Genomic DNA, 23922 nt, shown 5'->3' with positions numbered 1-23922 from the left:
AACTCGTCCTCTTCCTGGACTGCCCAGACAAGGGCAGGTAAGACGATGGGGTTGCCATGGTACCGTTGGTCTCTGGCGAGACTGCAGGCACCAGTTTGGGATTTACCCTCTGAGGAGCAAGTCCTCAAGGTAGACTATCATACAGAGCTAAGCAGCAGCTATCTTAGTATATGTTGGCGTGCTTTGGGAGTTCCAGCTCCCACGATGGTGTCCTTTGTGTGTCCCCGACCCACTACAGCTCGGCAACATCGGTAGTAGCTGGAGGTAGCCGAGGTGTCTGAATGTCAAGGATCCCATGCCTTGAAACGCATCCGAAGGCATAGCAATGATATCCGTGTCCCCGGATTTCCCTTGTAGATCACTGAGTTTTGCAGATACGAGAAGTGTCCTAGCCCGACCACCACAGACTCTCAATACATGTACACACGTACAGGAACTGCAGCTTGTGGAACACCTTAAACCAGCTATTTCGTTTTGTTTTGTTTTGTCATTGAGGTACATTCATGTCACTTAACTTCTTGGCTAACGACAGCGATGATATAGTCGGAGATCGTCTCTAACCAACCTCCCTACTTCGATGCCCTGAGTTGGTACACTCAGTGCTGCCCCCAGCCGTTAAGGTGGGGAGGACCCGAACTCCGAAGAGTTCTCATCACTATTGCGCTCCAGTCAGTGACCCACGTCACTAGCTTCATAGGATCCCAAAGCGAGTTGGAGCCGATGACTCGATTGGGTGTGCATTAAAACCAACTATTTCGACATCGGTGTAGTACAAAGACGAGTTGAATGAAACGCGAAAAAATAGTTTGGAACTTACAAAGAAAAAGAATTCGAGATTGACGCAACGCTACAGTTCTTTCGGTCAACTTACCATTTGTCGATTCGTTAGCTCCAGCACTTGGATATCCCCAGACGAAGCTAGCGCGCTGACAGTATCGTGACATCTAAAGGGTGTATCCATTCTTCATAGTTCCTCGGTGCTTGGTCCACGCCGACGAGAGCTAGACAAGGATACGCGTCTCAATTGTCCCAGCGATAGGCAAACGCCACGCATTCTGGGTAGGCTTTGCAGTCTGCCTGTGCGTTTGAAACGCTCTTCGTCGTATAACCCAAAGCGAAAGTGCTAGCTCCCACGAAGAGCACTTCAACCCAGCGTGGCACAGGAACCTGAGCATTTAGTCTCTCCAGTTTGCTGCTAGTTGTTCTCAGCTTCTGTCGTCGTTGGTGGATCACTTCAACCAGCCGCGATAGTCGGTAGCTGAAAGAGACATTCATTGCCAGGCGGATTACAAGATTTGGCCACGTTAGTGAGTTGAGTGAGAAGCGAAAAGTGTTGGACAATCGGATCCACCTGCATCCGAGCTTGGCACTGAAAACTTCCAGGGAGCAATACTTCATGTAGAGCCTCGCGAGGTCGCGGTCCAGATCGAACGCAGTGTACGAGTAAACCAACAGGAAAATTGGGCACACGATAGCAAAGAGCATATCGAAACTGCGAGAACAAAATAATTAGGTTAGTTTTCTGCAGCTGCAACAGTTCACACCATACTCCAACATACACAGTGCCAGCCAATACTTCAGTGAAAGCTGTATGGTGTGCCACGGAATGCAGGATGAAAAAGGCTTTCGATAAGCAGTTCGCAGCCATCAAAGCGCAATAGCCGAACGACAAACTACAGAGGAGAAGCCAGCCTCCAACAAATGAATACTTTCAACGATGACGTCACCGATCTTGAAAAGTACATTCTGAACACAGCGCCCGCGGTGAGAACTCTTCATGCACAATGCACACAAAAGTTTAGGAAATGGAAGTTGCGCCGTGGACGACTCACCCAGAATTTCCGCTAGCCGTCGAGTTGCCAGTAAGGTCGATCCAAAACACTGCTGCTTGCTGAACGTATTTTCCGATTTAGGGTACGTTGAACACCGATGAGTGGTGAAATTCTTGCTCCGTCGGTCCAACTGGGGCAATGCGAGATCATGAACTTCTCCGTAGTGTCATTTTTACTAGAACATGCACGTAACTCAGTGCCAGTATCGCCAGGGCAATGGAGTTGACAGCAGTCAGCGTTGGTTTTGGATCAATGATCAGCAAGAAGTTGCCGTCGTCGAAGTCCCCTATGCCCACAAGACGGCTTGCCGTATCATTCGGCGCCACATTCAGGACAATAATCCATCGACTCCAAAGTACGGGCACAGCTGCAGCCGCAAATAGAAGAACTTCAATGATGCTGAAAGCCTCAAGGAATGTGTCGGATTTATCAATTGCTATTGTGCAGAATCCGTCGATAGTTTTCGACTTACTAGAGTGCTGAGGCAAAATGTGGATGGCTGTGCCGACTGACTGGTTCTTTGCGCTCATAACACCATCGTTAAGTGCATATGTGCCACCGTGACTTGGGAGCACTGTGCGATTCTTGAGTTCAACGAAGGCTTTCAATAATATTTGGTATTTTAGGCGACCTCGAGTTGGACAACTATTCGCATTGTTAGGTGTATTTTCAGCAGCCTCCGTCTCGATCACTTTATCAAATTTGCTCAGATCCAGTATGTCATGGCTTGGAGGACGAATCCACGGAGTGCAAGTCTCGCCGCTCGAAGCCCGCATCGGTCAAGCTGGTGGAAATGAACTGGTTTCTGCTATTATTCGGCCCGCTTCTCACGCTAAATCATTGAGTTCCCCGACTGTCGAAGACGTTCAACGAGCTTCTCGCGCTCGCAAGTCGTCGCTTACCTTTGCGGAAGCCTTTGGACGGCTAGGACTGGTTATCGTACTCGTGGTGTTTGTTTCGATTGCATGGACCGTGTGGCTTATCATCTTGACTGTCGCGCCGAATGAGACCGCGAACTACCTCACAAAGACGACGGAGTTTGACGACGGCCGGTTCTGGCTGATCATTGATCCTGATCCGACCTTCTTGACCATTAGCACTTTCAGTCTTGGGATGCTCGTTCTCGTGTATATCGACGTGGTGTTGAAGATGTCTGTGCAGCGAAACATGATTCACCCAGTGCGGCCGTTCAACTTTTTGATCAGCATGATGTGCCCAGGAAGGAGATCTCGTTCACAGATTGAGCGAAACATACTCGCGTTCTGGTATGAACTCACTGCGTTCAATGGTATAAAACGAAAATACTGGGTAAGGCAGACCGAAAAGATATAAAAGCACGTGGCTTCAAACACTAACTTTCATGTCAACCAGAACACGGTCTTAAAGCTGCCTGACCTCGTGATTGAGATACTTGCGCTGTGTCGGCTACTCGAAGACGGCATTCCAGCGCCATTATGCTATGCATACGCGTGCTTGATTTCGGCAAACTCACTCTCCTGCGCAGTGTTCATTTTGAAGGCCGAGCAGCATTCGGCGCTCTCGGAGGTATTCGTAGACTCGTTGTACGTATATTGTTTGCGGTTAGCTTCATTGCTGGGTACTGAGTGTTCTAATGCGTTTTATATTGCAGCTTTGATATGGTTTTCGCAGTGGGGTGGCCCATTCTATGGCTAGTTTACTCAGTCGAGCACTTCACTTTCGATCGAGCTAAGGCACTTTTGTATTTAAAAGTTTACCCTTCTGGATGGTATGAAAGAAAAGTAAGGCTTATGGCGGACGCAGCCAGTGTTACACTTTTCCAGATCAGCTTTGATGCCTTGAGAATGAAGTCAGGCTCAGATCTGACACTGCGCATGGCGATGAATCTCTCGTTCTGCTATCGGCTAAAGCGAGCCGTGGAATTTTTGATTCGCAGACAACGACAAGCTCTTGGGCGGACCAAGTCCTTCAATCTCGTCAGGGCCACCCGGCAATCCAATTTGCCACGTCCTACCGCGTTAGTTTTCCTCGCTCTGAGCGTTGGTGTTCTAATTGCCACTCACATGAGCATTGTGACGTCCGAAAACGCATGCACGCACTACCCACAATGCGTTGTGCACGCCTATCGTTGGAAGAAGCACGAGTCCTGCCCCTGTCGCGCATTGATCGATGAAGATCAAGTACCTCGAACGTACGAAGAATGGATCCATCCCCCAGACGTGACAAACCTCGTCGGCAACTTGGCAAAATCTGGTGATTTACGTATCATCCAGATCATTAACCGACAGCTCCCTGTTTGGCCGACGGAGTTGCAGTGGTGCACAGACCTTCGCAGCATGTACGTGTGGCTCACCTGTTGATGAGATCGATGCTTTCCTAACAAATGTTCTCTTAGAACACTGATGTATACAGGAATCAACATAATACCAGAATGGGCAGCAACATTCCACAACCTCGAAATGCTGTGCGTTAGCTTTATCTCTCTTTGTACTGCAGGCCAATATTAACGCTACTGATCTTTTGTAAATGGATAGAAGCATCGAAGGGCGTCCGATCGACAACAATTTGGTCTCGCTACCACAAAACCTCTTTGACGGGATGCAAAAATTGACATATTTGCACTTGGCTGTGCATCAAAACTTGGTTCAACTCTCCCGCTTGGACGGCTTAACAAACTTAAAATCGCTCACGCTAGCCATTATGATGGCGCTCGAGCAGATACCACGCCTAGACAAACTCACCAAACTCCAACTGCTTCAAGTGGTTGGAACGACCAGCACGCAGCGAATCCCGGACTTGTCACCCCATGTCGGTTCTGTTAGCCTCATTGTCGTCGAGAGCCAGGCGTGCTGCGACGGGTACATCGTCTGCAATCCATCTCACCGTCTCTGTTCGGCGCACCCTGCGTGCTTGGATAAAAATCTGCCCGAAAACCGACCAAACAAGGTCACGCAACGTATTTTCGACTTGATCACAGTGAAAACTTGTACCACGTCCGCTTTCACGGTCACCGATTTCTTCAAAAGCCCGACGAAAGAGAACGTTGACAACTGCGGGGGCGTGTTGTACGCACAGTGCCAGATATTCAACGGCACCGCCAACGTAGCAGGAATGTGCTACAATGAACGGATGCAGGTTGTATCTTGCCAGACGATGCCGCTCTATATGGCGGCCCGGAAGCAGGAGATCCAACTTGGCATTGGTATTCCCTGTGATCCAGTCTACGAAAAGTGGTTAGGCTGCACGGAAACATCGAAATGAACAGTTTGTATGGATTGCATCTTGACGGTCCTCGGAGGAACTAACGATGAATCAAATAGGTATCATAATGCTAATTATTTGGGTTAAAATACGCTAGTAGAGACCTACTATAGCTGGCACTACCGAGCTATTTTGTGAGTCGTGAACATGGCGTTCAGTTCTCGCGCACTCGGGCATCTGCATAACACATCGGCGGATCACTCGAACATAGCATGGAGTGGCCTAATTCAACGGCCGCGCAATTTGTACCAGAAGAAACCGCGACGCAGTCTCCACGGAGCCCTACGCTCTCGACTCTGCAGAACACGAATTCCAAGCATGGTCCATGCGCAAGGGAGATCAGAAAATTGTCTCGAGCTGGAAAAATCTCTTTGCCTTCATACAGACGTTCGGACTGCTCGGAATTCCGCTCGCTTGTTGCTGCTCGTATCGATTGGCTGGACGACGTGGCTTGTCATCTTGACCATGGCTCCCAATCAAACCGCAAACTATTTGATAGGAACGTCGGGGCTCAACGACGGCAACTTTTGTCTGGTCTGAGACGGAGTTTTGTTCATGCCATGCCTTGATCGATGTGGGTAAAGCACCTCGGAACTACGCCGAATGGATGGTGCCTCGAAACGCGACAGATTTACTGCGCAAAGTAGCAATAACAGGAGATCTACGAGTCGTCGAGGTTATCAATCGCCACCTCCCAACGTTTCCCGACGAACTGCGGCGGTGCACGCAACTCCAAAGCATGTACGTATCCGAATATTTTCCGGATCAGGGTATAATTGGTAGAATGCTTGCCTACACGGGCATTGAGACTGTCCCAGACTGGTCTGCAAGCTTCACGCAGCTCGAATACCTGTGCGTCGCCTTACTCCTTCTAAAAATCAACTAAAAAATCTAACTACAATGGTGCATCGTTGAATGGACAAGAACCTGCTCGCATTGCCAACGCATCTCTTCGAGCACATGAAGACCCTCGCGTTCCTGCACCTGAGAATCCACCAACGCCTGCCAACCTTCCCCCTCATGACCAGCCCGACGAACCTCAGGACGCTGTTCGTCGCTTCGCTGCTGTCACTGGAGGACATTCCGTCCCTCGAATCCCTCCACAGGCTGAAAAATCTGTTTTTCAGCGGCGACGTCGCGGTGCTGCGGGTCCCGAATCTGTCCCCCAGCGTCCACCTCTCCGCATTTGCCGTTGTGGACGCCTGCAACGGTTTCATCAGCTCTGCGTGTCAAGCGCGTCATGTCTTGACAAAAGGGTCCCCCAGAACCAGCCGAACGCCGCGACACAGCAGCAGCAGCTGGACACCGTCGGAGTGACCACGTGCCAACCACCGGGAGCGCCTGCCGACTTCCTGGCGACTCCCACTCGCCAGCAAGTGGATGAGTGCGGCGGGGTCATGTACAGGCGGCAACCATAGCAGCACAACTGGAATGTGCTACAGCTCGAGGACCACAGCGTGGCGAAGCTGTGCGACGGCGGGAGATTCAACTCGGAATTGGGCACAAGTACGGCGTCCAGTAGGAAAAGTGGCTAAAGGGCAACACAATTGCTGTTGCACTTTTCATGCTTGTCAATCAAAAGGCGGAGCGGTTGAAGCTGACGTCAGCCGAGCTCCTGGCGTTCTCGAATGATCGAAGCCGACCGCCAAGTCGCGCGAAGGTGGCTCAACTTCCGCGTAATCACGAAGTAGCCGATCGAAATTACCTAAACCAGCCCAAAGATTCGCTTTAATTCCGTCCCCGTTCACTACCTGAATACTGAACTCAAGGGAAGTGCGGTTGTCGCGTGAAGGTTGCAACAATGGCCGCCGCACAAATCGCCTTCCGGCGCCTTCGCCATCAATTCAATTCGCAACTCGCCCGCAATTCCCCAAGTCATGGTGCGTCGGCAGCTCCCTCCCCCCTGTCTCCCGAGTTTGTTTAAGCTAGTGCTAACCGGCGGTTACGCCACACCTAACTGCAGAGCTCCCTCCGCAAGTTGATCCCCTTCGGCAACCGCGTGCTGGTCAAGCGCTTCGAGGCCGTGGCCAAGACGGCCAGCGGCATCTACCTGCCGGACGCCGACGCCAAGCAGCAGAACGAGGGCGAGGTGGTGGCCGTGGGCCCCGGCGCGCGCGCCACGGACGGCTCGCTCGTGCCGGCGCAGAGCGCGGTGGGCGACAAGGTGCTGCTGCCCGAGTACGGCGGCAGCTCGGTGAAGCTGGACGGCCAGGAGTTCTTCCTCTTCCGCGACGAGGACATCCTGGGCAAGCTCGAGTAAGATGTCGAACTTCTCGCGGTTAGACACCTCTATCCTCTCCTTTGAGGGTGGCAAGAGGGTATTTGAGGACTTTTTGGTGTTAAAAGATCCTCAAACAGCAAGCCAAGACTCGAGGCGGTTCAAGCCCAAGAGGACGCGCAATAAAGTATGTTAGCCCGGTTCGGACTGTGTGCGTTGTGCGTGTGAGGTGGTCAGTGGTGGGGTTGCTTGTTGTGCGGTGGCGGAGGGGGAGACGTGTCATTCGAGACGTGGTGTGTGCGGCAATTTCTCTAAACTCGTGTGCAGCTGCTGATACCGTAGAGACCGGCGTGCTTTTTGCTGGTGCCTCCATGTTGCCGAGGTGCTAAACGACGAAGTTGCACTTGCCTGTTGCTGACGTACTTGGTGTACACCACGCCAGATGGCTACACTGCTGGAAGTGCTCAATGGATGACCTACTTTCAGTGGGGATATATCAACATGTCTTCTGTCTGCTACTCCTGCGTATGCTACATGTAGTGCATGTAGTGTTCATTTAGCCAATCTCGGATGTGCGCACTATTCACTTCGGACGCTTGCCGCAAGTTTCGGACCAACTCGGGCGTGACAAGGAACGAATAGTTTTCGTGCAAAAGAGCAACATGTCGAACCTGCTCTTAGTCTCCACAGAAAACCCCACTTTCGATGGGATGTGCTCCGGAAAAGTCGAAAACAGCCATGCAGTCACTTGCACATGGCCATTTCGCGTAGCTTCCTCGATCGCTTGGACGGTGCCGCCTTCCAGGCGATTTCGGTACAGCCCCTTGACCACAGCCAAATGCCCATGCGCCGCTGCACCATCCAGTGCATCAGTCGTGCAGCCTTCAGTTCTATTGGAGTGCAGCCATTGCACTACCTCTAGATGGCCGTTCGACGCTGCATTATCCATGGCTTCGGCCGTGCACCCTTCATAGTGTTGGGAATGCAGCCATTTCAGCACGTGCAAGTGCCCGTTGCTAGCAGCCAAAGCGAATGCACTGCCGAATACCCGCGCCTGAACTGTTCAGGCGTTGGCGTTTCTGGTCACCCCAAGCGAAGGCAGTGAAGAGATCCCATTGATGGAGGAACTCCAGTACTCCTACGTGTCCGTGCTCCGCTGCCTTGTCGATACTTGCATAGACAGCAGATTGAGCGGGACAGGGGGCGTGCTTGAATAGCCACTCCAGAACCTTCACCTGGCCTTTGCAGGCCGCTCGCCCCACCAACCGTTTATTCTCGAGTACGACAAGAATTTTCCTTTGTCTGCTCAAATATTCCAGTATCTCGATGTGATCTTGTTTAGCCGCCGCTGACAAGAGCGGGGTAGAAGCGTCGCCAAAAATGGGTTGGCACACTTGATCCCCAACCTGAGGTTCGAGGAGCCTTGCCACCATGGGGAGATCTCCACGGAAGCATGCCCGTTTCAGAGCTTCGTGCCACTTGTTCTCCCATAGACGCCAGTTCGTGTGCACGAATAGTAGGCGGTGTGCGATTAGCTCCATGAGGTCCAGACGCCCCCACACCTAGCCAATATTGGCATGACCATGCGTATATCTTCTGAATTCTCTAGGTAGCAGCAATCATTCAGTCACCTGCATCTAATGCCAGCGTAGCCCAACAAGCACACCTTTAGGTATCAGCGACCCCAGCAGCGCGCTGCGCCGGTGGTTAGAAATGCTCGGATGAGAGGCCCGACGTCTTCCCTGACTCCCTCCTGAAGGCCGTGATCGTACATCCAACGAACAGTATCCGGGTGCTCGAACGCGTCAATGGCAATGGAAATCCGATCCCACTCCACAGAGTGTCGCCCATTATTCAAGTCTCCTGACCGTGGTCAAACATCAATGCCAATATTTCGACGGCCCCACATTTAACTGCGCTCGAAACAATCCCTGCAGGCACCACGCAACCCGAAAACTGGGTCAAAAGCCACTCGATAAAAGGTGCGTCCCGCCGAGACACAGCGTGTTCGAGCGACTCCACGAACTGCCACTTGTAGTAGTGGACGTCGGACCGTAAGTAGTTGGTGAGACTCCACCTCGAAGTCCTTTCTTCGACTAAGGTGCAGCTCGACTCCAGATCCAGTGGCAAAACTTGGACGACTGTCGAAGCAACAAACTCGGCGACGGCCCCAGGAAAATCGTCACCAGTGGTCTCAGCTCCTCCACCCCAGCAACAGCCGGCTAGTGGCATAGCACGAAGTCCACCACGGTGAGCTCGAAGGTCGAATGCATGGACATGGAGTCCGCTAGCTCGTGTGATAGTAAGTTGTCTTACTCCCAAAATCTGACTGGCACACAAAAACAATTCCTGCAACATAGAATGGGGATCAGCACCGTTACAACTTCAACTAGTATCTACTTCAATGAGCGAGTTCATCCTACCAGTCCCAGCAGCTCTAAAACCCAAAGCGGCGAGGGCGAGGCGGGCGTCGAGCAGTCGTGGAGGAGCTCGCAGGAGGGTCTGATCGCCCAGGTCCTGCCACACTCATGCGTTGTTTCTTGTGCTGGCGACTGGCTGCGAGTCGCTTCTCGACGTCGTTCTTGGCCTTGTCCTCCTTGCCGTGAAGCGACGCCGCCATCTCGTGCTCCATCTCGACCGCCTCCTCCTTCTCCTTCATACGCTTCAGCAACCGCGACTGGAATGACTCCTTCACGCTGAAAAACATCGGGCCCAGCTCCGCAAGCCACTCGCCTTCCACGGCGGTAGCGCACTGCATGTACTCCTTGCTCGTGTAGATGAGCTCGTGGTACACGACGAAATCCGGGGTGTAGCCGAGCCCAAACAATGCGGCACTCGGGTGTAGGTTGCACGGCATGCCCGTCAGCATATTCACGTATTCGCCGATACCCTTGATCTGAGCCGAGTTGTAGAAGTAGGCGGAGCAGATTGCCTTGCGCACAACGTCCCAGCGCCCACCGCACGAGCGAAGTCGCACGTGCTGCTGCTTCATGATGTCAGCCAACTGCTCACGCACCTCACGGGCCTTACGCAGGCCCTTCGCATGAATGAAGTGGTCAGAGCACCATTGAGCTGAGTGCCGGTTGGCTTCCCATTGCTGATACACATTCAGCAGTGTGAGGTGATCGCTTTCAGGCACGAAGAACTTCTCGCGCGCAGCATCACTCTCTTCCTCGCGATCCTTCGGACGGAAGAACACACTAGGCACCGACAACATGCTTACCACCACAAGGACTTCGGTGGAACAGCCGAGGTGCTCGCTAAATAGCAGCATCTTGGCCAGCGGCGGATCCAGAGGGAACACCACCATTTTCTTGCCGATCTCCGTGAGCTCGCCAGTATTGTCCAGTGCCCCCAGCACCCAAAGCTGGTACATGGAGTTGATGATGTTATCTTGCGGCGGCGGGTCCATGAAATCGAACTCCAGTAAGTTGGAGACCCCCAGAGACTTGAGCAGTAACACCACATAACCCAAATTGGTTCGCTGGATCTCAGGAATCTGCGCTTCGAGCATCTCATTGACAAACTGCCGCTGCGTGTACAGACGGTAGGCTACTCCTGGACCTGTACGACCAGCACGACCGGCGCGCTGGTTCGCGTTTTGCTGACTGATGGGGCTCACCTGCAAAGCGTCCATGCCAATCTTAGGGTTGTACACCTTGACCTTGCAGTACCCGGTGTCGATGACGTACTTGATGCCGTCCACAGTAAGCGACGTCTCGGCGATATTCGTTGACACGATGCACTTCCGAATGTCGGAGGCGTCGAAAATTTTAGCCTGCAAGTCTGCCGGCAGCTGCGAATACATGGGAAGAACCATAAGTGGTGGGGCACCATCCAGCTTGCCCATGCGGTCAGCTAGCACATAACACGTAGCTTCAATGTCCTCTTGACCAGTCATGAATACCAGGATGTCGCCCGGAGGATGAGATAAGTGAATCTGCATCACTTGCTTCACCGCGGAGTCGACATAATCTTCACTGGGCGACTTCGCGTAGCGCGTGTCGACGTGGAACGTTCGGCCCGGGATAGTGAACATGGGTACGCCACCGAAGAAACTCGCGAACTTGTCCGCATCTAACGTAGCCGAGGTCACGACAAGCTTGAAGTCGCTGCGACGTTGAACCACCTTGCGTAGGATACCGAAGAGCACGTCTGTATTGAGGGCACGCTCGTGGGCTTCGTCCATGATAACGCACGAGTACGAGTCGAGATCGGCCTCGCGCAGCGACTCACGCAGCAGCACACCTTCAGTCATATACTTGATGATAGTCTTGTCGGACGTAAGATCCTCGAATCGAATCGCGTAACCCACTTCGTCGCCGAGCGTGACCTCCATTTCCTCGCTAACACGCTGAGCCACCGACATGGCAGCGACACGACGCGGTTGCGTACAGCCGATCATCCCGAACTTCGAGTATCCTTCCTCGCGCAGATACTGCGTCAGTTGTGTAGTTTTACCTGATCCCGTCTCGCCCACAATCACCACGATCTGGTTTTCTCGGATCACCTGCAGCAGCTCCTCGCGACACTGGAAAATCGGGAGGAACTCACGCTGCTGACGAAGTGTCCGCGTCTTGGCAAACACACTCACCGCCTTCTGCTTCTTCAGGTGGGTCGAGAACTGCGAGTCCTGCTTGTAGTTCTCCGCATCCTCCTGCTCCTGCTTCTCCTCTTCTTCATCCGACCCGGCGTCCTTCTTCACGCCGATGGCGTCTCCCATCCGCGAGCCGCCCACTTCCCAGAACCGCTTCCTCATCTTGTTGCGCTCCCGCTGCTCGCGCACTTCACGCAGCAACTCGCTTCCTTTCCTGGCACAGACCGCCATGTCCGCCGTCGGGTCCTTCACGGTCGCCACCATCTCCACCTGCGTGGTGAACGCCACCCGCCCGTCCAGGAACGGGGGCTTGGTGCTGTGCACCATGATCTGCACCCGCGCGTCCAGCTCGTCGTCGAAGTCCGTGTCCACCCTGCCGGACGCCACGACGCCGCTGGTGAGCAGCCTGTTCTTCTCCCACGCCTCCTGATCGGCCGAGAGCGCCGAGGCTCTGGCGGACATGCCCTTGAGCTTGTTGTCTCCTCTGGCTCGGGTCTGCTCCAGCTGCTCCTCCAGGGCCTTGAACTTCTCCTCGCTGCCCAGGAACACGTGGCCCTCGTGGGCCTCCACGCCCCCGGCGTCGTCGTTCAGGTAGAACTCGCGGTCGAAGTCCTCCTCCACCTCGTCGTCGTACTGCTTCTTGGGGGCCTCCAGCCTCTCCCGACGCCGGTGACTGGGTGCAGCCGGCGGTGGGTCGTCCTGCTCCCCCCTCCACGTGCTTCTACTGCTGCTTCTACTGCTTCTACCGTCCCGTTCTCCTCTAGAGGCGCTGGACCTGTTGTGTCTGTCTCCGTCACTCGTCCTGGGCGTGTCCGAGGCCCCCAGAGGCTCGGAGCGGCTCGACACGCTCTGCAGCCGTTCGGGCTCATCCCATTCACTGGAATTCAGACCTGCAGCGCTGTCGGGGCGCCGCGGCAGCGACGCACGCTTCACGACTCTGTTTTCTCTTATTTCGGCCGTTTTGAGGCCCCCAGAGCCGCGATTTTCACGCTCCTGGCGCTTCTCCGCCGCCAACTTGTCCAGACCGAGCAGCGACACGCGAGAGCGGCTGGATTCGCGCTCCGGGGCGCGAGAACGAGGCGCAAACAGCCGCGAGGGGCTGCCACGCGACTCCGACCGTTGGCGAGAGCTCCTGGAGGCTCTATTGACGCTGCGGCTGCGGCGACGGCGCGGTTGGGACCGACTGCGGCTGCGGCTGCGTCTGCGCGAGGGCTCGGGCGAGCGGCGGCGCCCCCGCGAGCGAGAGCGACTGCGTCGCGAGACGTCCCTGGAGCGAGCCATTGCGCGACGAAATGGACACCTTGTAGTGGTCACTCAGTAGTCACTAAAGTGAAGTAGTTAGTTAGGTTAATTATGGTCGTGGTACAATGTACCGGTTGGGGTGTCCTTGTGGACGTTGGTTGGTTAAGCGAACATTTTTTTAGTTGAAGTGGAAATAGTTTCTTAATATGATGTCGTCACCAGAGTGCACCACGTCGACGCTGCGTAGAAGGCGGCGGTTGCTGCTGCGGTGTTGCGACGGGCGCGTCGGACACGGAGTACGACGGTTTGAGCGTCCACCGACGTCCGCGGCACACCGCCATGTCGCGCAGCACATGCCGGAACACGAGTTTGTCCTTGGGGGCCACCACGTTGCCGAAGTGCTCGAGCAACCGCTCCGTTGTTACGCCCACAGCATTGGCGACGAGGAACGCGTGCAGCCGCTTGGCCATCTCGCTGGCACTGAGTGGGGTCGATGATCCAGAGACTGCAACACGAGGACGCGACGGAGGTGGCGCGGCTTGGGCTGCAACGCCGCCGCGTCTCTGCTTGATCCTGGCGAGCATGTCTCGAGAAGAGAGTCCACCGCTTTGCCCACCTCTTCCACGACCCCGTCCTCGACCTCGAACAGCCCCTCGACCCCGAGCTGCAGGCTGCTGACGTCGCTGGGTAGGATCCCCCGCAGCACCAGATCGGCCAGTCCAAGTCGGCGTGTAGATAGTCTCGCGCTGCTGTCGTACGAGCGCACCGGAGGCGCGCAATGCACTGAGCGCCCCCTGTGCGATTTTAGTTGCTTCGATCTCGACCAGATCAGCCTCTTGATTCTGGACGCCATCCGACTCGACGGCGGAGTGATCAAATACGCCACGGACGTCACCACCATCAAAAAGCTGCTTGAGTACAGCATCGTTGTCACCTGTCTCGGTGCGGCTTCTGCTGTCCTCCGACTCGGGTGTGTCGCCATTTTCGGTTTCCTCCTCTTCGCCGTCTTCCAGCTCACCAGGTCTCTCGACGTTGCCAGCCAGGAACAGCTCGTTCGTCTCTGCAACGCCGTCCTCCTCTTCCTTTTCGTCAGCCAGCACGAATAAATCTCGCAGCGAGTGCTTGTTAAAGCAGCGCTTCCGTTTCGCGTCGTGGAGAACCTTACTTGTGAGATACTGTTTGAAAATCTGCCTGTGGTAGATCTTCTCTTCGATGGTTCCGGCAGTCACAAGTCGATACACCGTCACCTGTTTCTGCTGGCCGATACGCCATGCGCGTTCTCGAGCTTGAACGTCTGTGGAAGGGTTCCAGTCCGGATCAAACACCACGACCCGGTCGGCTCCAACTAAGTTCACACCAATACCACCAGCACGGGTGGTCAGTAAAAAAGCAAACAGCTCACTATCAGGTGCATTGAACGCATCTAATCGCTGCTGCCGCTCTGATACGCCAGTAGTACCATCAAGACGGCAGCATGCATGCCCAAGCCTCGACATGAAACTCTCCAAAATGTCCAGCATACTGCGCGTTTGCGTGAAAATTAAAACCCGGTGGCCTTGCTCCTTCCACAACCCTAATATTTTCTGTAGCACGATCATCTTCCCGCTTGCTGATGCAGCACCAAAAGGTTCGTCACTCTCTCCTTCCTCTTTATCGTCATCAGTTTCATCTAGAAAACCAGCAAGATCTGTCAGCTCTTCCTCTTCTTCCTCCCCATCGTCGTCATATTTTTGCCGGCGTTTATCGGCCAGTCTCCCATCACCAAAGGAAGCTAGCAAGTCTGGGTGGTTGCAAATGTGGCGCAGTACTGAAATGGCACGAAATGGACGGATATCACGCCGCAACACCGACGCCACCTCGGGCGAGGCTAGAAAACGCTTGTACAGTGCGCGCTGGCGCTTCGTGAGTCGGCAGAATAGAATCTGTTCTTGTTTGCCAGGCAATAGTGCTCCCATTTTACCGCTAACACCGTTCGTCAGCACTTCTTGCTTGGTGCGGCGAAGAAGGAACGGCTGGATGAGGTCTTTCAGCGCCAACGCACACTTGTACGCCATCAACACCTGCATCTTCGTAGCCGTGGCGTATCCACCGGCTCGGATGGGCAACACAAACTCGTCATCGAAAGTTGGCAGCGTGCCCAAGCGTCCGGGATAAACGAAGTCAAAAAGAGACCACAGCTCCCGGAGTCGATTTTGAATAGGCGTACCCGACAGAATGATACGATGCACCGTACGCAGTTGTTTGCATGCCAACGTAGTCTCGGCATCTGGGTTCCGAACGCGGTGGCCCTCATCCAGCACCACATAGTCCCATTCACGCGTAAGAAACAGACTCTGGTACTGCCGAACATTTTCATACGTGCTGATAACCACACCACCGCCAGTGGGCGCGTGCCCTCCCGCCCCACCACTTAATTCCTCCTCATCCGCTTCGTCGCCCGACATCTCGTCCTCGAAGCGAAATACCTCATCAATAAGCTGCTCGTACGAATTACTAGCAAACGATGTACTCACACCAGTTCCCGACGCATGGAGCAGCACAACTCGCATCCACGGAACCCACTTGTGAAGCTCTCTCACCCACTGCAGCAACACCGAAGCCGGGCACAGCAACAGCACCGTGCGAAGGCGTCGCGCTCGATGCAGCGAGCCCAGAAACGACGCCAGCTGCACCGTCTTGCCCAGCCCCATGTCGTCGCCCAAGATGCCACCCACTCCCCGCTCATGCAGCTTGTGCAGCCACTCCAGGCACTCGCGTTGGTGCGGCAGCAGCTGCGTCAGCACGTAGCTCGGCACCAACAGCCCCGACGCCGTCTCCGTCACATGCCACGGCGAGTAGAACTTGGGCCCCGTCTCCACTTTCTGCTTCTCTTCTCCTTCATCTTCTTCTCCAACTTCTACTCCTTCTTCTTTCTTCTCTTCTTCTTCTTCTTCCTCAACGTAGTCCGCAGGTCTCGGACTGTTGTAGAACGTCGTCTTGCCCTCGTCCACGGCGTCCTGCAGCTGCCGACGCAGCTCGTGCAGCCGCCGCCTGTAAAGGTCCAGGCTGCCGTCGTCCGCCCACGTGGCGGCCGCGGCTTTGCGCTCGCTCTGGGCCCTCTTCTTGGGGGATGTAGAGGCCTGTGGGTCGCTATTTCGCTCTTCGTGGTCTTCTTCTCCGTCATTTTCTTCTTTTTTCATTGTTTTAATCTTCTTCTTCCTGGCTTCTCCTGTCCCTAACCGCTTCCTCTTGATCCTCCTCCTCTTCGGGCTCTTCTTCTTGCCGCTGGAGCCTGGAGAGTAGTCGGAATCGCCGTCTGAAGAGGAGGAAGAGCACGGAGCGAAGTCACTGCCGTCGGATGCTTCGAACGCAGTTTCTAGAGCGGGAGACGGCGGCGGAGTTGCATCGTTGAAAAGAAGAGACACAGAAGCAGGTGGTGAAGGTGGCGGCGTGTCTGTAGACGCCCTGGGGGCTTCAGGAGCGGCGGCCGAAGGTGACGGAGACATCGCGCCAGAAGTCCAGGAATGGGCCGAGGAACGTCGAGGACGAAGGAGAGTACCGTAACATGTCAGTTAAAGAGTGATTTTGTGTTTTCACAATTCGTCAAGCGATAATTAGTGCTACTTAACTAGATTGCTGCTAGAGAGCAGGGCTGAATTTCGATAGTCGCGCATGACGTCAGTCACAGGCTTCGACATGGCTACATTCCGCCCCACCACTGCTCCTCCTCCTCCTGCCTCTGCTCCTCGCGGGCCCCGGGCGCTGCTGGGAACTTCTCCTGCAGCCAGGCAATGATGTGTCTGTGGTTGGACTTGGAGCTGCCGCCCAGTAACATCTCACGCGCGTGCTCGACGAGTCCGGGGCTGAAGCTGCCGCCGAGGTGGGCGCACTGGAAGAGCAGCAGCTCGAACAGGTCGGGCGGGCGTCTCCACAGCTCCACGCTCGCGGGATTGAGTGCTGGGTGGTGTTTGTGTAGCCACACGGCCACGCGCAAGTGGCCATTCCGCAGTGCTCCCTCGACGGCCTTGAGCGTGCAACCCTCGACACCGTTCGTGTAGAGCCACTTGACCACGGCGAGGTGGCCGTTCTCAGCCGCGCCATCCATTGCCTTCGTCGTGCACCCTTCCGACCGATGCTCGTGGAGCCATTGCACCACGTCTAGGTGGCCGTTGGCAGCGGCGCAGTCCATCGCAGCAATCGTGCAGCCCTCGGATCGGTGAGTGTGCAGCCACTTCACCACGTCCAGCTGCCCGTTAGCTGCTGCGTCATCCATGGCATCAGTTGGGTTCCATGTCGAGCGATATCGACACAAAGTGGAGTGTACTTTCAGATAGCCATCCGAAGCGTGTATGAACATTTGCACCATGTCACCACCGACTGAATTTCTTGCTGTTCTTCGTGAAGGAACGTATCCACAGATAACCGACGCATCGAGTCCTTGAAAATACTCCAGCATCTCTAGGCGCCCATACCTCGCGGCTTCGTCCAACACGCAATAGTTTGGAATACTCTCCGACTCTGGGAAGTGTTCAATGAGCCACTTCACCATGTGAAAGTGGCCTTCTCGAATCGCATGCAACAGCGCATCCCTGACCTTGTCGACAGCCCCTTGTTCAAACAAGTACTGCATCACTTGGATGTTTCCTTTGTACGCAGCGCTGAAAACGAGCTCCGAGAAGAGTCGGTCGTCGCCACGGCACGTCCACCGTCCGGCCGGATGCTCCATCAGCCATTGCAAAATCTCTTTGCCTCCGTTTACGCACGCGTGCACCATGGCAGAGCGCCAATCTGCGGACCAGTCGGCATTTTCTGGGGGCGGGTAATGCTGCTCTGCAATGCGCTGCATCAGGTCCAAGCGTCCGGATCGGACCAAATACTTGATCGCAGCCCCAGCACTGAAAGGGTCACGACGGTAGTACCCGCAGTCCAGTTTCCACTCGATCACGTCCGGGTGCGAGCAGAACTCAGCGTAGTCCAGAATGCACCTGCCTCGCGGCAGCAGAAACTCCGCCAACTTCATCTCGCCAACCCTCAACGCAGTCTTGATAGCACGCGTAACCTCCGCTTCATCGTATCGATGCGAAGCACACCGATACAGGTATTGGACAACCTCCGAGTGGCCATTCTCCACTGCGTCAACCAGACTGTGCCCACCCCAGTGCACCGCATGACCCGCACCTCTCAGCTCCGATCTCCCTCGGTTCTCAGCATCATGAGCCAGCAGGAATTGCAGCACACCCAAGTGCCCGTTCTTCGCAGCCGCCTCCACCACCTCCACCGCCACTTGGCAGCCTCTGAAATGCTGAAAGAGCCACTGGACAACGTCGATGTCTCCTAGTCCGGCCGCCACCTCCAACGACTCGGAGAACTGCCACTGGTAGTAGTGAGCGTCCGACTGCAAGTAGCTGGCTAGCGACCAACTTGCAGCTCTGTCATTGCTGCGGTCGCAGCTCACGCGCCAGATCCAGTCCAGTAGTTTGAGGGATCCGGTGTTGCACGCCTCGTGCAGCGACAGATTGCGGTCAGGTCCCAGGAAATCGGCGATGGTCGGCGCAACGTCCTGCAGCGCGGAAGCGTCTGGGCGGTTGAGCAGCACCAGCTCCACACACAGCAGCGGGGAAAACATGTTCTCTTGTTCTCGCGGAAGAAGAAGGAAGAATGACCGCTCGAGGTCGCGTAGCTGATCATCCACTACGACTTCAACCGCAACTAAGCGACTTGTCGCGGTACGACAGCTTCAACATGCGCTTCAACCGCTAACGAGCGCGTGCGACCAATGAAATGAAGGGGATGTGCTAAACGAGCGCTATCCATTACCCTTTAACTGGGGCGGGAGCGTGGGGCTGCAAGGGGATCAGGAGCTTTGAACACATCCAGCGAACTCGCTGCGCTTCGATTAACCTAGCGAGAAATCTAGACGCAGGAGGTCTCTGGGACACGCTTTCAAGGTCGGTTAGCACGGTCTGTACAGCTATTTGTCACTTCTTGCACCTTGACCATATTCACGCCACTTTTTGGCGTTCGAAAATGCATTGTGACCCGAGTCTGAAAGAAATATGCATTTATCTATTCGCCAAATAAGTTCGACATCATCGCACCACTGGGTCGCCTCAAATAACCGCTTTCCCCTTTCGGGGCTGCTTCTACCGTTGGAACAAGGATCGTTCAAGATACTAGCTTAACCTATATTATTGATGTCTATTTGATTCGATGAGTCTCCGCTACTCTCATTTTACGGAGACTGCCTCAACGTCCCACGCGTACGTGTGACCAAGCGAATCTTCCATGCGATACGAATTATCCAGGTACTCCAACCGCTTCAGAACCAGTTCGACCACGTCCTGGACCTCATCAACAATCATGTCATTTTGTTCGTTCTGGGTGTTACCCACGTGAGCCGAGTAGTCCTGACCAAGAAGCCGTGCTTGCTCCCAGAAGCACGGCACGAAAAACTGGCTGGGATCCGGAACAATCTCGATGAGCGCAGTTCGAGGTTCAGCAAAGCGCGCGTTGTAAAATGCCGCTCCATGGGGTCCGATCATCATTTTCACGCGATCGCGCATGAAGGTCGCAACATCCTCCAGTCCGTTAAATTCATCGTGCTTGAAGTACATGAGCTTTTCCGGCCGGCCGGTGGCATTCAGTCTCGCTGAAATTGCGTCGAATAACTCTGGCTCATTCAAAATCCGGCGCCCGCCATTAACTGCTTGACCACCCCTCGATCGTGAAAGGAACAAGATGATATCACGATCAGGCCTAGAACTACTCTTCGGTGGTGGCAGCTCTCGCAAGATATTTTCCGTGATACGCTGCGTCGTGAAGGGATGAATCAGAGGTGCACGGCACGAAAATACGAGCCGCTTTGCAGCGACCAACTTGGGCTCGTGAAGGTGTTGCCCAACCATCACGTCGTAGATCTCGTTCACGATCGAGTCGCGGGGCTCCCTTCCTGTTACGATCACCGTGCCGTTCTTCTCCGTGGTAGGGATCACAAGTTGCGCCTGACTCCAGACAACTGCAACGCGATCGATGAAGTGCTGGAAGGACCAGGAATCGGGGCTCGTCGCGACGACTAGTGTATCCACTTGCATTTCATTCTCCAGCTCGCTGGAATTCATCTTCTCCATGAAGGACGCGTGGGATACGTCGTGGCCCATGCAGCCTTTGTCCGACCAAATGTCCGGCGGCGGGTCTCCTCGATACACCGCGTTTGAAAAGACCATATTCTGGCCCTGGAACGTTGGGTACTCCGCCCACTGTTGGTCCTCCGATACACGCATCCGTGCAACGTGAAGACCACCCGAGAGCCACTTGCTCTGCATCGGGCCATTCGTGAAACTAGGCAACTTGAGTCTAAACGCAGGATACAGGAGCTCCTGCGCCTCGACCAGATTCGTTTTGTTGGCTTCCTTGATGCACGGTGCCGCTCGGCCGTCCATTCCGTGGACACATTCGGATTGGATAACAGGTGCCCAGTGTTGGTACGACTCGGAGAGCGTCAAGTCGTCAATATGGAGAACCTTGGGCTTGGCGGTCACGGTCGCATTCCGGCGCTTCTGGACAAGGGTGAAGAGATCCGCCTTTGGCTGCGTGGCTAGCTGTGCTGGGGTCGTCGGAATTGGTGAAGCTGGCCGACGCAAGGCCTCGTGCGACGGTAGCTTCGTCCACAGGGAAAAGAGCATCATCACCGAGAACAAGGCAGAGCCTCCGAGCAGGAGTTGGAGCCATCGAGGATCTCTGAATTTCGTCCGCGATCGCTGGTCCATAGTCGTCAGCGAGTCCGTGCTTTAGAACTGTGCTTGGAGACCAACAAGTTCTTGACCAGCTACGCAAATCCGATACTGAGCGTGAACCCAGGGAAACTGTTTGACAGTAGTGTGAACGTTCAGCTCGCGAACCCTTTCTTTACCTCTACTATGGAGGTTTGATTTTGCTGTTTCTGAACCTCTCCAAACCTCCTTTTACCCCCCCCCCCCCCCCCCCCTGAACCTCCCGCATGGGTACACTAGGCTTCAGCATGCACATACAGTTTTGAAGTATGTAAGTACCTCGAAAGCTATCGAAATGACACTTCATTTCCATTATGGAAGGCTGGCAACCAACTCACTGCCAGACGCCGCAGAGCGGCGATCTACGTCGAGGTCCTCCTGTACAATCAGCGCCTCGCCGTGCGCATCGCTCGCTTTCATTCGGTCCTGCGTCGGCGTCAGCACTACCGGTGCAAGCAGCTAGATCGCAGCTCGAGCACACCCCAACTATCAGCAATGGTATTCTTTCGCCGCTTCAGCCACAACTGCAGCTCCGTCCACAGCAACAACAGCAGCCGTCCCATCAATCGCAGCAACACATTTCAACAAACAGTCGATCGAGCAGCGAAGTCACTGCCGCGGATGCTTCGAACGCAGCTTCTAGAGCGGGAGACGGCGGCGGAGTTGCATCGTTGAAAAGAAGAGACACAGAAGCAGGTGGTGAAGGTGGCGGCGTGTCTGTAGACGCCCTGGGGGCTTCAGGAGCGGCGGCCGAAGGTGACGGAGACATCGCGCCAGAAGTCCAGGAATGGGCCGAGGAACGTCGAGGACGAAGGAGAGTACCGTAACATGTCAGTTAAAGAGTGATTTTGTGTTTTCACAATTCGTCAAGCGATAATTAGTGCTACTTAACTAGATTGCTGCTAGAGAGCAGGGCTGAATTTCGATAGTCGCGCATGACGTCAGTCACAGGCTTCGACATGGCTACATTCCGCCCCACCACTGCTCCTCCTCCTCCTGCCTCTGCTCCTCGCGGGCCCCGGGCGCTGCTGGGAACTTCTCCTGCAGCCAGGCAATGATGTGTCTGTGGTTGGACTTGGAGCTGCCGCCCAGTAACATCTCACGCGCGTGCTCGACGAGTCCGGGGCTGAAGCTGCCGCCGAGGTGGGCGCACTGGAAGAGCAGCAGCTCGAACAGGTCGGGCGGGCGTCTCCACAGCTCCACGCTCGCGGGATTGAGTGCTGGGTGGTGTTTGTGTAGCCACACGGCCACGCGCAAGTGGCCATTCCGCAGTGCTCCCTCGACGGCCTTGAGCGTGCAACCCTCGACACCGTTCGTGTAGAGCCACTTGACCACGGCGAGGTGGCCGTTCTCAGCCGCGCCATCCATTGCCTTCGTCGTGCACCCTTCCGACCGATGCTCGTGGAGCCATTGCACCACGTCTAGGTGGCCGTTGGCAGCGGCGCAGTCCATCGCAGCAATCGTGCAGCCCTCGGATCGGTGAGTGTGCAGCCACTTCACCACGTCCAGCTGCCCGTTAGCTGCTGCGTCATCCATGGCATCAGTTGGGTTCCATGTCGAGCGATATCGACACAAAGTGGAGTGTACTTTCAGATAGCCATCCGAAGCGTGTATGAACATTTGCACCATGTCACCACCGACTGAATTTCTTGCTGTTCTTCGTGAAGGAACGTATCCACAGATAACCGACGCATCGAGTCCTTGAAAATACTCCAGCATCTCTAGGCGCCCATACCTCGCGGCTTCGTCCAACACGCAATAGTTTGGAATACTCTCCGACTCTGGGAAGTGTTCAATGAGCCACTTCACCATGTGAAAGTGGCCTTCTCGAATCGCATGCAACAGCGCATCCCTGACCTTGTCGACAGCCCCTTGTTCAAACAAGTACTGCATCACTTGGATGTTTCCTTTGTACGCAGCGCTGAAAACGAGCTCCGAGAAGAGTCGGTCGTCGCCACGGCACGTCCACCGTCCGGCCGGATGCTCCATCAGCCATTGCAAAATCTCTTTGCCTCCGTTTACGCACGCGTGCACCATGGCAGAGCGCCAATCTGCGGACCAGTCGGCATTTTCTGGGGGCGGGTAATGCTGCTCTGCAATGCGCTGCATCAGGTCCAAGCGTCCGGATCGGACCAAATACTTGATCGCAGCCCCAGCACTGAAAGGGTCACGACGGTAGTACCCGCAGTCCAGTTTCCACTCGATCACGTCCGGGTGCGAGCAGAACTCAGCGTAGTCCAGAATGCACCTGCCTCGCGGCAGCAGAAACTCCGCCAACTTCATCTCGCCAACCCTCAACGCAGTCTTGATAGCACGCGTAACCTCCGCTTCATCGTATCGATGCGAAGCACACCGATACAGGTATTGGACAACCTCCGAGTGGCCATTCTCCACTGCGTCAGCCAGACTGTGCCCACCCCAGTGCACCGCATGATCCGCACGTCTCAGCTCCGATCTCCCTCGGTTCTCAGCATCATGAGCCAGCAGGAATTGCAGCACACCCAAGTGCCCGTTCTTCGCAGCCGCCTCCACCACCTCCACCGCCACTTGGCAGCCTCTGAAATGCTGAAAGAGCCACTGGACAACGTCGATGTCTCCTAGTCCGGCCGCCACCTCCAACGACTCGGAGAACTGCCACTGGTAGTAGTGAGCGTCCGACTGCAAGTAGTTGGCCAGCGACCAACTTGCAGCTCTGTCATTGCTGCGGTCGCAGCTCACGCGCCAGATCCAGTCCAGTAGTTTGAGGGATCCGGTGTTGCACGCCTCGTGCAGCGACAGATTGCGGTCAGGTCCCAGGAAATCGGCGATGGTCGGCGCAACGTCCTGCAGCGCGGAAGCGTCTGGGCGGTTGAGCAGCACCAGCTCCACACACAGCAGCGGGGAAAACATGTTCTCTTGTTCTCGCGGAAGAAGAAGGAAGAATGACCGCTCGAGGTCGCGTAGCTGATCATCCACTACGACTTCAACCGCAACTAAGCGACTTGTCGCGGTACGACAGCTTCAACATGCGCTTCAACCGCTAACGAGCGCGTGCGACCAATGAAA

At 55.1% G+C, this 23922-nt stretch overlaps 6 protein-coding genes across 6 annotated transcripts; 1 reads left to right on the top strand and 5 right to left on the bottom strand.

Annotated features, from left to right (window-relative positions):
* Nucleotides 1-6949: 6949 nt before the first annotated feature.
* Nucleotides 6950-7332, top strand: IUM83_16745 (10 kda chaperonin; the record flags this gene model as incomplete). Its single annotated transcript, XM_067941650.1, has 2 exons — nt 6950-6952; nt 7036-7332. 2 exons carry the CDS (start codon nt 6950-6952, stop codon nt 7330-7332), a joined length of 300 nt encoding a protein of 99 aa, XP_067781275.1.
* A 2054-nt stretch (nt 7333-9386) lies between these two features.
* On the bottom strand, nt 9387-12976 carry IUM83_16744 (Pre-mRNA-splicing factor ATP-dependent RNA helicase PRP16; the record flags this gene model as incomplete). The annotated part of the gene is made up of 4 exons (XM_067941649.1): nt 9387-9512; nt 9607-9639; nt 9714-9727; nt 9817-12976. 4 exons carry the CDS (start codon nt 12974-12976, stop codon nt 9387-9389), a joined length of 3333 nt encoding a protein of 1110 aa, XP_067781210.1.
* A 981-nt stretch (nt 12977-13957) lies between these two features.
* IUM83_16743 (DNA excision repair protein ERCC-6) lies at nt 13958-16614 on the bottom strand (the record flags this gene model as incomplete). Its single annotated transcript, XM_067941648.1, has 3 exons — nt 13958-13971; nt 14064-14474; nt 14589-16614. The coding sequence occupies 3 exons, from the start codon at nt 16612-16614 to the stop codon at nt 13958-13960; spliced, it is 2451 nt and encodes an 816-aa protein (XP_067781295.1).
* Nucleotides 16615-16808: 194 nt separating this feature from the next.
* On the bottom strand, nt 16809-18734 carry IUM83_16742 (uncharacterized protein; the record flags this gene model as incomplete). Its single annotated transcript, XM_067941647.1, has 1 exon — nt 16809-18734. The coding sequence occupies one exon, from the start codon at nt 18732-18734 to the stop codon at nt 16809-16811; it is 1926 nt and encodes a 641-aa protein (XP_067781273.1).
* A 601-nt stretch (nt 18735-19335) lies between these two features.
* IUM83_16741 (Glycosyltransferase AER61, uncharacterized) lies at nt 19336-20793 on the bottom strand (the record flags this gene model as incomplete). The annotated part of the gene is made up of 1 exon (XM_067941646.1): nt 19336-20793. One exon carries the CDS (start codon nt 20791-20793, stop codon nt 19336-19338), a length of 1458 nt encoding a protein of 485 aa, XP_067781208.1.
* A 1047-nt stretch (nt 20794-21840) lies between these two features.
* On the bottom strand, nt 21841-23766 carry IUM83_16740 (uncharacterized protein; the record flags this gene model as incomplete). The annotated part of the gene is made up of 1 exon (XM_067941645.1): nt 21841-23766. One exon carries the CDS (start codon nt 23764-23766, stop codon nt 21841-21843), a length of 1926 nt encoding a protein of 641 aa, XP_067781274.1.
* Between the last annotated feature and the right edge of the window lie 156 nt (nt 23767-23922).

The sequence above is a fragment of the Phytophthora cinnamomi genome, assembly GCF_018691715.1.
Source record: "Phytophthora cinnamomi strain GKB4 chromosome Unknown Contig119, whole genome shotgun sequence".
Lineage (NCBI taxonomy): Eukaryota > Oomycota > Peronosporomycetes > Peronosporales > Peronosporaceae > Phytophthora > Phytophthora cinnamomi.
This window is presented reverse-complemented; position numbering and strand designations above follow the sequence as displayed.